Raw genomic sequence first — 14,514 nt, 5'->3', positions numbered from 1 at the left:
CACCACCCCCGCCACCCCCAGAATTCCCTGGGAGCCAGATTTACACATAAATTCATTAAAATTTACTCCAACTTCAAGTTCAGGCCACAGTCTTAGCAGCCACTTGGGGTAGTGGCAGCGCTGGGCAGATCCAGAATGTGCCTCAGCCCCAGGAGCTCCACAGGACAGCGCAGGCAGCCACCATACACCACGACGGAGGCCTGAGAGCAGACTTGCTGCTCCCTGGCCTGCAGTCAATGGTTATAACTCCTGCACACTCCAGGCAACTGAGTCCTCACACTGACTCCAAAGAGAAAAGGGAGTCCTGGACTCCCACAGCACGGAGAAGAAACAGAACCAGAATAAAGACAGGAGCCTCTGCCGCATGGCCAGGAGGGAAGGTCCACATAGCAAGGACAAAGGGAGAAGAGCATCCGCCACGAGCCAAGGCCAAGGACCCACCTGAGGCAGTCCAGCACAGATCCAACAACGTCATCTGCCAGCTCTCGAGGAAGCCGTCCTGCCATCCTGCCAATCCTGGGGAGAAGTGACAGCCATTGGGCCAGCAGCCTGGTGTGAGACACATGCTATGTGGACAAGATGGGAGAAAGCCCCACACACTGCATTCAGCCACCATCACTCACCACGGTGGAGAGCGGGCACAGCTCACAGGAGGGCACATGGACACTGCAGTCCATCACCAGCGGCCGATGGCAGCCAGGGACACGTGGAAGTCTTCGGCCCAGCCCTCCCACCAAGCAGGATGCCCACTCCCACAGGAGATGCTGGCCCCACAGGGAGGAGGCCAAGTGTGGAGCCCCAAAGGAGTGTCCTTCCCTGTCCCAGTGTTGGACCACACTCCAAGGGGCCTCCACTGCTGACGCTGAGTGAGAAGCCCAGATCCCAGGAAAGGCTACCAGCTTGAGGACCCCAGTACCCCCTGGGGCACAGCACCCCCCCACACACACACACACCCCGCGCCACCTGCCAGCCAGCCTTTCATCTTCCCCACACAAGACCCATTCTGTAAGGAACCTGTCTCTCCACCGTCCAACACTCCCACGGAGCCAAAGTTCGTTCTTAAGAATCATCTTAGAGATCTAAAAACCTGGTAACCCCCATATAAAGTTTTTAACTGTCTATGGGGACACCCGGCCCCACCGCCCCTGCCTGGCACTTACCCTTTGGCTGCAGACCAGCGCACCACTGTGTCTCTGTCCTTCAGCCCCACTAGCAGCTGCTCTGAAAGAGGAAGACCCAACCCTTGGCCTCCATAAGGTCTTGGGCACAAATGTCCCAACCCACACAGTACTCCCAACCAATATCCTGGAGAGAGCCATGCTAAGAATCTCAATTTTAATTAGGAAAGAAAAGAGCAGCTCCTGCCCTTATCTTTAAACAACACAGAAGGCCGATCACTGCTCCTAACACACGGATCCAGCACAGCAGAGGGTCATTCAGGGCAGTGGCCTCCACAGGGGAGGTCAAGGGCCATAGAAGGTGGGCCATGGGGGACAGGCCAGCCAGGGGGTCCCCAGGGAAAACATCCGCCACGATCCATGAAGGCCAGCCCTCCCAGGCCCCTAGCCCAGAGGCTTCTGGGAGGTGACCTGGCATCAGCAGGGCCCAAACCTTGGCCAGAGGGCCAAGGGCAGCCCCAGGCCAGCCTGACGTGGAGAAACAGCCACAGGACAGAGGTGGAGGGAACCCATCAGTGCAGAGGTACCTGGGACAATCAGAAGGGACTCAGCAGAGGATGGTGGAGTACCAGGTGGCTCTGAGGGCCCACAGCAGGCACCAGGAGCCATGTCACAGCAACCAGGGGAGGGAAGGTGAACGGCATCAGGGTGAAGGGAAGGACAAGGCGCGACGCACTAAAGCAGTATGCAGAGCTGCCACCGTGGCCACGGCGGGGCACATACTGCAGGTGCAGATAACACGGGGAGAACCTGCCCCAAAGGCAGCCAATTGGAACTGAGCAGAGGGGACGCAGCAGGAGGCCAGCCTGGACCTGGCCCTCCCAGCCAGGATGGGGCAGGACAGGGATCCCCATGAGGAAAGGCAGGCAGGATGCCGGGACGGAGAGTAGGCAAGAGCAGCCGAAGTGAACATAGAGAGGGGTACACAGCCTCCATGGTGACAACAAAGATGGGGGCTGAAGGGGCCTGAGGCACCCCTCAGGAAATGGTGGGTAATAAGCCGGGCAAGGAATAGGGCCTGAGCCTAGTATCCTGCCTCACTAGATACCCCAGGTGAGGGTCATTTGAGTCATGCATGAGGAGAGGCCGGTAAAAGGGGCAGCATGGCATGGTGCTATGCTTACTGCAGGTGACAAAGTCAGACGGTCCCCACACCAGGAAAGAAGGGGAGGGCATCACAGAGCAGTGGCCCAGGGAGAGTCCAACAGAGAGTGTGCAGGAGGCCACTGGTCCCCCACTTACCTATGACGCTCTCCACCCCTTCTGGGACATCGTAGTCTTCATCTCCGTCAGATCTTACCACAGGCATCTTCTGCTCCGTCTGAGCCAGGGCACAGAGCTGCAGGTTAGCAGCCAAGGATCGGGAACCACGCTGATACCTGTGCAGACCATGGCATTCAGATCAGCCGCCACACTAGAACACGTGCGTCAATGTCTCAGAGACCTATCACTCTGTACCACAGAGGATCCTGTGAGGGCTCCATGTGCTACCTGGAGACAGCAGGGGAAGCGGGAAGACTGGAGCACTGTCATCAGCACCAACACAGAAAGCAAGCCCAAGACACAGACACATGAGTGCAGCCACTGCCAAGCCGCACCGTGGAAGGCAAGGACCCTGTGCCAGGTCCACAGGGCAGAAATGCAGCCTCACCCCACCTATATCAGGTGGCCACACGGCCCCTACTCGCCTGTGGCCCATGGATTCTGCCTTGCACACACACGGCAGCCCAGTTTTCATCCCATGGGGCTGGCATCCCTCCACGGATGTGCATGCAGAATCCCACCACACACCCACATGGCCACACAACTCCGCAGAGCCTCTGAAAGGCAGGAGAGCCACTGAGAGTACACGGACCACAGGCAGGCAGGGCCAGCAACGCCACTGCCCCTCGAGAACAGCACAGCCCACAGCTACCCTCAGTGCTTGTGACGTTATTTTGGTCTGTCTGGACGGAAGATTGCGCACAGCAGACAGCGCAGCTGAAGACTTGGGCAAAGCAAGACAGGACAGGAAGAGGGAGTCCATCTCCAGCCTGCCACACCACTGCATACCTTGAGTCTCACCCGCCTCCATGGCCACGTGAGCCAGCTCTCCGTGAAGCGTGTGTGTCTGTGTGTACCCACAACACCAGGCTGGTATGCTTCTCTGGAGCACCCTGCCTAGCAGTCCTGCACCATCTTCCATGGCAGTCTGGAACCAAGCATCTATCTAATAAACTAAATGTCTATCTACTAAGCTGCTTCTTACAGAGGGGGTGCATACTCAACACCAGAAGGTGTTCCAGTAAGATGTCACTAAATCATAGCACACTTCTCCAGAATTTGCCATAATTTGGAAGAAAGATCAGGTGAACTTAATCCAGTAACTCCTTCCACACACATTACTACTCAAAATAAAACAGAAGGCTGCTAAGAACACAGCACCCCAGGAATGCGGAAGAAGTTTGTGTCAAAAGGGGCAGCTCAGTATCAATCTGCTAATTAAAGCAAGCACCTAGGACGTGAGGACCTCGTGTCCTTCAACAAGCAAAGGTGTTTCCTTTCCCAAGTAAACCCGAAAAAGTGAGATCACACTGATGGCTGGCTGACAGGAAAGGAGCTCCCCCAGCTTCAGCCCCATCCAGCAACACTGGGCTGCATCTGAGCAGTGTGTCCACTGAAGGCACGGCCAGCTTCCTTCACTCCACTCAGCCTCAGCCACAGAGCCAGAAAGTACTCAAAGGAAAAAGGCTCCTTTCAAAACCAGAAACGCTTAAAGAGATTAAAGAAGTGAAGGTAGAAGACACATTTGCAGATCAGCCTACGCACCATGAGCACCCAAGACCAATGCCACAAGCACCTACTCACCTCCAATCAGCTACCTTTGGCTTCAGGAAGGTCAGCCCCAGACGCTGCACCAGCTTCACCCCCAGCTTTCTCAACAGGGTCTGGTTGCTCTCAGAGAGCCTGCAGTTGTCCAGGCACTGCAGCACGATGTTGGCTGTGGAGAAAGCACATGGCTCAGCATGATGGGAAAGGCCCCCACTCACCCTGTAGCCGATGCCTGCCACACTAAGGCCAGCTGACTCCACAGTCCCAGTGCAGGTGACAGCTGCCCCGAGCCCTGACCTCAAGATCCCTCTTCCCAGGTCATCCGCCAAGAGCAGCTGCAGTGGAACCAGTCAATGACCTCACCAGGTAGCACCCACTAGGGAGGCCCAAAGCACCACAGTCATCCTGCAGCAGCTATTATGGCTGTGTCTAGGTGTGCCCCCAAAGCCCCATGCACACTCATAGGTGGCGCTTTTCAGAGGTGGTTGGATCTACAGTGTATAACGCTGGGACTGATTCATGGTGCAATTCTAGGCTCAAGGGCACTAGGATTAAGGGTGTGAGTGCTGCCCACCCTAAGCAGCCTGGATAAGATATAAGGGACAGAAAAAGCTGTGGTCGTCCTTTGTTGCTTTGCTACCTTCTGCCTGCCATGGACTGTTTCTCCTCTGTGATGCCCTCAGCCTTGGAGCCTGATTATAGACAGAAACCTCTACAAACTGTGAGCAAGAACAAACCTTTCCTCTCTTAACTTATGGGTGCTGGGTATTTTGTTTCAGCAACGACAAAAAAAACTAAGGCAGAGGCAGCTGTGCAGGCTGAGGGACGGGGACAGGAGAGGAACCTCACAGCAGCCTGGGACTTCTGAGCACATTCTGTCTGCCAAGGCCACTCAGCAGCACAGAGATGGTAGTCGGGGTAAGCCAAGTTCTGTGTCCAAAGGGGTACTGTGGCAGGACCCATGCCACACAGGTGGCTGGGGGGAGTAAAGGCAGGAGAATGACAGGACAGCATCCCATGGGGAGACAAGAGAACCTGGGAAAGGAACAAGGGGCTGGATTTCAGGGGTGAGCTCGAGGGAAATGGATGAGACTGACCAACCACGTGAGAAGCAGGGGACAGAAGAGAGACTGGTACAGAGCCAAGCAGCTGGACGAGGTGACGAGGAAAAGGTGATGGGGGGCTGACAGGAGTGGGAGAGGTACAGCCAAGAAGGGACTGGTAACAAAAGGATGGTGACAGGAGAAACAAGAATCCCAGAGGTCAACGACAACTTCAGGGCTACATGTGCCAAGGCCAGGTCCCACCATGATCGAGATCACAGTCAGGACGCCTTGGACCCCATCTGCAGTACGAGGCCCCCTCATACATTTGAAAAGCCCTGTACTTCCAATGGCGGGCAGGTTTGACTGAATATCACATTATCAAACATAAAACCAACAGCCACTATGGTAGCACCCACACACACCAAGCAAGAGTCTCACACCATCACACAGACAAACTCACGTCACAAATCAACATGTCTCAAAAATAGGCCTTACCATAGGGCAGACAGTCTTCACGTTTTCCATGCTTAAATATTTGGGCCTGAGAAAAGAATATTTTAAAATATTGTAAGTACATCTACAAGTTCAGAACATAAATTTAAGTTATCAGAACAACTCACTGCATCTTCCAGCCTCTACTCCAGCAGGAGGCTGTACGTAACACTGAGGGGGTTAAAGAGACAGGAGCAAGGTCTCCTGACAGCCACCTGACAATGAGGTACACAGAGCCCAGTGGCATGAGGGGCTTGGCTGTAACCTGCAGGGTATACAGAGTGAACTAATCCACAAGAAAAGACAGGAGTCTCAGTGGGTTCGGATTATCAGTGCAGAAATGAAGATACCAAAGGAGCCAGTTACAGTGGCACGCACCTGTCAATCCCAGCTACTCAGGCGACTGAGGCAGGAAGACTACGTTCAATGGCAAGACCCTGTCTCAAAATAAAATAAAAGGTACTGGTGATGTGACTCAGTGGTAGAGCACTTGCCTAGCATGTGTGAGGCCCTGGTTCAACCTCCAGCACCAAGAAAAAAAAGAAAAAGATCAAAGGATAAAAAGTGCAGGCCAAACTATCTACCGATAATAGTAAGGAGCTCAAGCTCTCCTCCTGCGAGTTCCCCCAGGAGCAGTGCTGACTCCAGCCAGCTGTTCCCAGTGCCTCCTGCTTGCACTCTGTGACTCTGCCTCCCCCATACACGCAGACCCCACACACAGCACTCTGGACGAACCCAGAGTCCATCAATCAAGGAGGAGTATTCAATTCTCACTGAAACTGACTTCAACCAGAACCCTGAACCCTCAACCTGAAATTTTAACCCACTTTTGAGGTCAGGATGAGAAATGCAGTAAAAGCTGAGAACATCTACAAAAGGACTGGCAAAATTTCTTTTCTTCAGGAAATAGTTTTTAGAAGGCAAAGTGATTAACTGCTTCTATGTTAGGTCATCTGACTCTGCTCTCAGTCACACACACGCACACGCGCACGCACGCACGCACGCACGCAAGCACACACGCAAATTCCAGGTCCTGAAGGTCAAGCCCAGACAGTTTCACTGAGAAACTAACCAGCGACCAAGCACCTCACAGCCACGTAGCTCAGGAAGATGCCTTCAGAACCGGCAACTCGGGGAGTGCAGCCTGACTGGAAGGCTGGGGACACATCCCGACACACAAATGCTCTGGAAAAGCTCAGAAAGGAGTCCTGTGGCACGAACTGTGCCAGGGGCCCTGCATTGAGCGGAGTGCTCTGCTCTGTCCCCCACTCACAGGGGAAGTACCGCTGGCTGTTTCGGCTCCCCTTTACCTGGAATCACTCAGTTAACAAGTCTGCAGGTGCTAACACTCAGCTCCTCGGCAGAAGGGCAGCAAACCCTTGCTCTCTCCACCTCCTCGTCCCCACCAGCTCAACTCAAATCCTGGGCTGTCCATTCCAGGTGAGGAGGCTCAGTTGATTCATTTCACCCTAACACCTGTGGTAGCCCAATGCCACAAACACAGGAGCATCCAGCAATGTGCTCAATGCCAGTGAACAGCCAGACAGGACCCTGGACCTTAAAGTCACCTTTGAGCACGAAGTCATGATAACCATTACTAAAGCACTCAAATTTATTACCTTTAGGATTTGGGCCTGTCAAGGAGTTACCTGGAGCCCCTTGCTTCTTTCTAATGAATGTACAGGGTGTCAGGGATGTGGCTCAACAGAAAGGATGGGTCAGGGCAGGGCCTGAACACCCGCAGTGAACCCCAGAGCTCTGCACCTTCCCACCTGCTCCCACCAGGGTACGTGGCCAGTGGGAGGAAAGGCAGCACCTGGCCTCCATCCACTCTCTGTCTTGATCTCGGAGCTGGTCTGAGACAAGACAGGGACAGAGGGGACAGCCAAACAATCACCATCTGAGAGACAGGCCATTCCCCACCCAACTGCCCATCACCTACAACCCACCAGGCAGCACACACAGAGGCGGCTGGGTTTGAAAAGTGTGGCCTTAGTTCAGACCCAGACATGGAGCTCAGACGCACAAGCACAGGGACTAGATACTTCCCAATTCAAAACGGAAAGTGGAGCTTCTCTCGAACAATCTACTTTCAGCTACAAACTGTTCCACATCAACCACATGTCAGAGAACCTCTCCTGTAGCAGGCTCCAGCTGGCAAAGCCAAGGGGCCACACAGCACCCCTCTTGGGGTACCTCGCACTGCCCAGGGCTGATGGATTTCAGACCTACAGCAGCACACCCTCAGTGACTGCCCATTTTCCCCTAAGGTTGTCACTGCCCTCATCCTCTTTCTTGGTCATCAGCAGGACACAGCCAAGGACACCTCAAATGACAACTTATGACACCAAACCTAAGATGAGCTGTGGTACCTACGTTACAAAAATAAGAAAACTTTATAAGTCCATAGGTTTTCATAAAAACCAGCCAATCAACTTTCACAGTGACACTCAAAACTCCAAGCCTAAATAAAAATACAAATAAACTCATGGTTCAAAAAATAATGGCCAACATCAACTTTGTCGAATTTTCAACTGTGTGGTACTCTCTGTGTCACCAGCACCAGATGGCAGTGAGGCAGGGACACGTTGTGAGCCATCCCTGAGTTGATGAACACCACTCTGCCCACAAACCCTGTGCCCACTCAGGGACAGCCAGGCACACAGGGCAGTTGTGACAAAGACCACACCAATCCACACTAAACACCATGGAACTCAAAGTGCCTGCATGTGTCCTCCTCCAGCTGATTCTAAAATCAGAACTGCTATCATGTGGAGAACAACAAAACTGCCTGACTTCAAACAGAAGTCCTCAAGATGGTAAAGTGATCATGCAAATGTGTGCTAACTAACTTAGAGGCAATGTGATGATCTCAAGTGGTTAAGAACACTGGACACAGCAGGGCACACCTATAATCCAACTACTGAGGCTGAGACCAGGGGATTATGAGTTTGAAGCCAGCCTGGGAAACAAAAAACTGTTTCAAACAAAAAATAAGGACAGGGATGTACTTGTCAAGAATCCACAAGGCCCTGGGTTCAAATCCTGATTTAAGGGGGGGGGGTCAATGAGAGCACAAATATGTGCATATATAAAATCAGGAATATAGGAAGCTTCCAAGAGACCCTACTAAAAGGCTAATACAGTATGAGTGCAGATAATTCAAAAGAAATGCACAAGTTCCAAGAAAAACACAAACTCAAGATCTTTATTATGTAAAGAAACTGAATCAGTAATTTAGAATCTTCCCACAATGAAAACCCTAGCCCCACATGGCTTCACTAATAAATTCTAGTAAACATTCCAGTAAAATAATAATATCATCCTAAACATACTCTGAGGAGACAGTTCCCAACTAGTTACACAAGCCCAATCTCACACTGATATGAAGCCAAAACCAAAAAAGAAATCCATAAATCATTCCCTCTCAAGAATGTAGACAAAGGCCATTGTGGCTTTCCTCAAGATAGCCCACCCTGTATTCTCTACGCTGTACTTTTATCTTGCTTCTTCCTCTTTTACTCAGCCCAAGCTCACTATGCAAAGCCAGTTTCTCTCTCACTTTTCACTTTCACTTTTTCAAATAAACTTTGCCACTGCTTTTTGCTCATTTCGTTCAATTCTTTGTTCAAAACGAGAACAACCTCAAATCCTACTCCAGAAGGAGAGCCAGGCAACCTAAGACCCAGTAACATTTAACTAGCAAGCCACTTTTAGAAGAAACTACCCAATAACATTCTGGCAAGCCAACCAGGCGTAAAGCTCAGGTACCACAGACCAAAGTAATGCTTATGTTGGAATTACAGGAGTGGTCAGCATTATGTATACATTCTTTAAGCAGTGGCAAAGTTTGTTTAAAAAAACAAAAGCGAAGAATGAGAGAAACTAGCTCTGCAGAGTGAGTTTGGACTGAGTTAAAAAAGGAAAAAGCAAGATAAAAGTACATCCTGGAGGATACAGAGTGGGCTGTCATGAGGAAAGCTGTGATAGCAAGCTCATCTTGGCATCTGGGTCCGTTAATATTGTCCAGTTCTCTAGAAAAGCCACAAAAACTTATCTGTATGGATCCCAAGAAGTTACACTGGACCCACACCTCAGGCTGACATCACGTCTCTAGGCCTCCTATTGAAAACCTGCTTGTGCTGGGCATGGTGGCGCATGCCTGTAATCCCAGCACTCGAGAGAGAGGCTGAAGGAGGACTGTAAATCCAAGGCCATCCTAGACTCCACAGCAAGAGCCTGTCTCAAACAAACAAACAAACAAACACAACAACAAAAGACAGATGTCATAATCTTTAACAAAGCCAGGCACAGTGGTGCACACTTGTAACCAGAGCTGTGTGGTAGCCTGAGGCAAGAGGACCACAAGTCTGGTCAACTTGGCAAAAAAAATAATAGAAAGAGGTAGGGATATAGCTCAATGTGAAGGCTCTGGATTCAATCCCCAGTATCATGGGGGGAGCAGGGTTAACAAGCATTAGCAAAATGAATCTAACAACACATTATAAAGGTTTTACACCAAAACCAAAGGGGGTTTGCCCCCTTCAGCAAGGAATGCAAGGACAACTAATGTGATACACCAAGTTAAAAGAATACAGAACAAAACACACAATCACGTCATTAAAAGCAGAATCACTTGTTGGCCACGGACACCAAGACACTCACATGTGTCTTAGCTCATTCACAGGACACTGCTTCCCTGAGTCCACAGCAAGAAATCCAGATGGTGTGGAGGATGGAAAATGTCCCCCAGAGGCTTAGGGCAGGAAGCGCTCAGGTCAAGGAACAGACGTTTCTAGAAATCAACTATGGTCACAGTCCCAGCTGGCCCCTGCCTGCAAGGTGCCTGCCATGCGGTCTTCAGCTAAAGCCTAGGCCGCCAGGACCTCCACACCCTCCCTGACAGCACAGAAGTCATCACTTACGTCAAAATTTTTGTGCTGGCTACCCTGTGATAGAGAACCCACGCCCTCCTCAGGAAGCAGTGAAGTCCTGGGATCCCACTATGGACAAGGGAGCCAGATGTCACTTGGGCGGCAGCAGGGCCAAGGTCCAGATCTGCAATGCCCCTGCAGCAGGGTGAGGCCCCAGGTCAGGGAAAAACCACAACTAAAGCTGTAGGAGGATAAAGCATATATCCACATAGCTGCAAAGAGACCTGAGACCAGAAGCAGAGGCCTATAGTGGGGAGGTGGCCAGGAGCTTTGGGAAGGATGGCAGCACTCTTTGGTCTCATTTGCTGAATGAATAAACAAATCTTAAATACCATGAAATGTCAAAAACGCAGGTGAATATCTGTCCAACATTCAAGTAAAACAATATAACTCAAGCAATGGCACGTTCTCAAAAAAGCAAGGCCTCTGCTGGAAGCAGCACCCACAGGCATACGGGGTGACACCCCAGCACCAGGCGTGGGGTGGCTCCACGCCTGGAAATGTACAGTCCCCAGTCCCCACACAATCAGTAGGCGAGCTGCAGGAGGGAGTGCCTAAGGCCCCGCACTCTCACGGCAGGATGCCAATTCTTTACCTCCCTATGCCATCCTTGTCCTAGACAGAGAACTTTCCTGGAGTTTCCAGCTGGACCCATGGTGACACAGGGGTCAGAGAAGTCAGAAAGTCTGCCTTGTCCATGAAGGACTCTGGGAGATAGAGGAGAGAGAAAGAAGGAACAGAACTCAATGAGGACAGGACTCCATGTGTTCCTGATTTTTCACATAAATAAGAAGGCCACTTCATATCATTTCACCCCTGACAAAGCAGCAGCAGAAGGTTGGACAAAATGCCCATCTATGAAGTCGAGGGTTCATACATCAAGCCACCTACTGAAACACATGATACACAGCAAATACACCTGAGAGCTCAGAGAGAAACTGAGACACCACCACTCAGCAGAGGAGGAGTGGCCCCAGGTCTGTTGTTGTTGGTCTGGAAACCAGCACAGCGCTAGGTGCAAACAAAACGAGTTTCTCAGTAATCATCCTAAAATACCACACCTTTTGATTGCTACCCACCCAAGCTGGCTTTTCTGCAGTGTGCAAACCAGCTTCCCTTCCCCAGGGCATGTTCTCCAAGCCCCGTAAATCATAGGCTGTCAGCTACGCAGGAGCAGGTTCACCCACAGTCAAGCAGGAGGTGCTAGTTTGAGGCTCCCTGAAGGCACCACTGAGTCAAGGCCAAGGAAAGCAGCTCCACCCCAGGCCTTGAAAGAAAGGTCCCGCACCCTAGCCCAGGGTGGCTCAAAGGTGACGCAAGGCTGCTGAGAGGTCCATCTGGCCTCTCAAGAGTTGTGAGCTCTGGCCTTGCCAGGGAAGCCTGCCAAGAGCGTACTCACCCACCACAGTGGGTCATCTGTGAGCACATCCACAGAGCTCTATGTCCATCAAGAAGACCACTATCGGATGTGCGAGCAACTCCACTGACCACCAGGGTTGGTCCAGCGACCTCGGTGAATAGGCAGTGCCCCCTTCCTCCCTTACGGCTCCATGTGCATACGAAGCTGGTGCGCTTGGTAGAAAAGGACAACCACTTCAGACAGAGGACCATTTCCTCAGTCAAGGGTACACAAGTAGCTGCGCTCCCCTGCTAGAACCTCCAAACAAGCTCTCAAAAAGACAACTATGGTTCCTATGGGGACCTGCAAACAGGACAATACAGGGCCAGCAAGGATACCTCTGTCCCCCTGCATCTGCCCCAACACTAAGCAACAGCTCCACTGTAAGACTCAGCACTCCTGGACGCAACATACACACGGACAGACACAGGCAGGACAGACTCTCCAACATCCACAGCCAGGTCTGGGCTACACACCACCAGAACATGGCCAGCCCTAGCCCAGGCCAAACCTGAATGCCTGCTTGACACAATACAGACTGCGGGGAGGAACATCCCACTGTAACACGGGGCCTAGAAAACTATAATTTCAAGCACACCTGCTGGCTCGCAGAAAGCATGGGGGACATCTTGAAGGCATAGCACCCCATGAAGAGTAGTAGCAGGCTGAAGCTAGGCAGGGGCTCTCAGACACAGGGCATACTCACAGTCAGCTTCAGGAGGGGCACCGGGGCCAGAGGCACAACTGCCAAGAGGCTAGGGAACGCTGTTCCTCCTCAGGAGGATCCAAGTCCAGACTATCTGTCAAAAGCTTAAGTACTGAAACCAAGCTTTCGATGGCCAGGGTAGGTAAATGGCAGATTAGAATCAGCTAAGACCCAGAACAAAAAATGTACTATCTCTGGTAAAGTTGCAGCAAATAAACTGAAAAGGACTTTAAGTACACAGAGAGAGAAATAAAAACACCCCCATAAAACTGTTTATATGAAGTCCAGTTTGGTGGTGCACACCTGTACTCTCAGCACTGGGGAGGCTGAAACAAGAGGATTGCTACAAGTTCCAGTCCAGCCTGGGCTACATAGTGAGTTCAAGGCCGGCCTGAACTACGTAGTGAGGCCCTATCTCAAAACAAAAAAAAAAGTTTAAATGATCAAAACAATTACATCCAGCATCTACCTTCCCCTGGTAACACCAGGTCTGTGTGGTGTGTGAGGCAGGTGCCAGCCCCATAGGGTTCTTGGTTGTAGGAAGAAGTGGCACAAGGTGGAAGACCTCAGAAAACATCAAGGGACAGTGCCCTCCCACCTCTGCCACTTGAAGCCCCTTCTTCTCACCTCAAGAACCAATCTGTTAGTGACAAAATAACGTATTCAGAAACTTTACTCTGGACAATGTCCCAGATCACCAGACCTTCAGGCCACTTTGGAGCTCACTGTCCTGACCAGCCTCACTTCTCAAGACACAGGGGACCAACAGGCTAAGGCTCAGGAGTCCCAGAGAAAGGGCAGGGAGAGAATTACTACTGAGTGAAGCCCAAACCCTCACTCCCATACCGATGAGACACCCAACAACATAATTTCAAACACAAGAACGCTGGAAGATACAAGAGGCTTACAATCAATTTGTGAGAGCAAAAGTCACATGGCAATCTCCTCGGCAGGAAAAGGAAACCCACCAAGAAAGATGACAAGAGAAAAAAAAAAAAGACCCGTGGCAGAAATAGACAACTGCAGTCCCACTCACGTTCACCTGTTATCACTGCTTATTTCACTTTCTGGTCATTTTTAGGTAAAAACAACGATTTCTCAATAAACTGACAAGTACTACAAAGCACAAGGGCAACTCTCCTATCTCCCATATCCAGAGGACTGAGACCTACAGACAAGACTGGGCAGGACACCCTATCCTGCGGAGGGCCTAAGGTCAGAGAGGAGACTGGGCACCTGGGTGGTACAGGCCACATTCAGGCCCCGAACTCACCCATACAGGCATGCAGATGCCCTGGGTGCTGAGTGAGGGAAAGGAGACACTCCAGGGAGGAAGAAGAACAGGCAGAGGCCATGGCCGTGCGATACCTGTGTCTCCAGGCAGGCATGCCGATACAACAGATGCCACATGACCCTCCAATCCAGCAGCAACACCAGGACATGGGAGCCGCCCCCGTGTGAGCCACCCTCCAGCACCAGGTGTGGGTAGTGCGCCACCCTGGAGAGCGAGCACTCCTGGGAGCCAGTCCCTAGAAGCCAAGTGATGCTATGAGGAGAAAGAACAACTTGAAGCCATGTGCCAGGGTCCTGCTGCGCAGCCCACCAGAAAACCACCGCTCTGATAACCAGCTGATCACACAAGCAGGGCCCCTCAGCAGTGTCCTAACCGACACAGGCACGAAGGTGGCAGTGGTCTTCGCCCCAGGGGACCGGCCCTCTGAACCCTCTGCCCTCAGGTCATGCCTCCTCTGGGCTCACAGTGACACCCTCATCATCCTTTCCAGCCTTAACCTCTTAGGTTCCCACTCCAGTTCTGTCTCCCTCACCATCCTGGCTGCTCCAACTCTCAGTTCTCTCGAGGGAAGTCCTGCCTCAAAGGCCAGTGGATGGCACATGTCTACAGGGACGTTACAGGCAAGGATGGCCCTGGGGGCCAGAGGGAGGACCA

The 14,514-nt window shown here is 51.7% G+C and overlaps 1 protein-coding gene across 1 annotated transcript in view; it reads right to left on the bottom strand.

The window, feature by feature from the left end:
• Tbcd (tubulin folding cofactor D) overlaps positions 1-14,514 on the bottom strand; it is a 149,408-nt gene that overhangs the window by 87,467 nt on the left and 47,427 nt on the right. The window contains exons 8-12 of the mRNA XM_010618701.3: positions 5,531-5,576; positions 4,026-4,158; positions 2,421-2,557; positions 1,161-1,221; positions 442-549 (exon numbers count right to left, since the gene is read on the bottom strand). Of these exons, the coding sequence (XP_010617003.1) occupies positions 442-549; positions 1,161-1,221; positions 2,421-2,557; positions 4,026-4,158; positions 5,531-5,576 (485 nt within the window). The remainder of the gene's footprint in view (positions 1-441; positions 550-1,160; positions 1,222-2,420; positions 2,558-4,025; positions 4,159-5,530; positions 5,577-14,514) is intronic.

The sequence above is a fragment of the Fukomys damarensis genome, unplaced genomic scaffold (genome assembly GCF_012274545.1).
Source record: "Fukomys damarensis isolate Sample0158 unplaced genomic scaffold, DMR_v1.0_HiC HiC_scaffold_23, whole genome shotgun sequence".
Classification (NCBI taxonomy): domain Eukaryota; kingdom Metazoa; phylum Chordata; class Mammalia; order Rodentia; family Bathyergidae; genus Fukomys; species Fukomys damarensis.
Note: the sequence above shows the minus strand (reverse complement) of the source record. Positions and strands in the feature narration are given on the sequence as shown.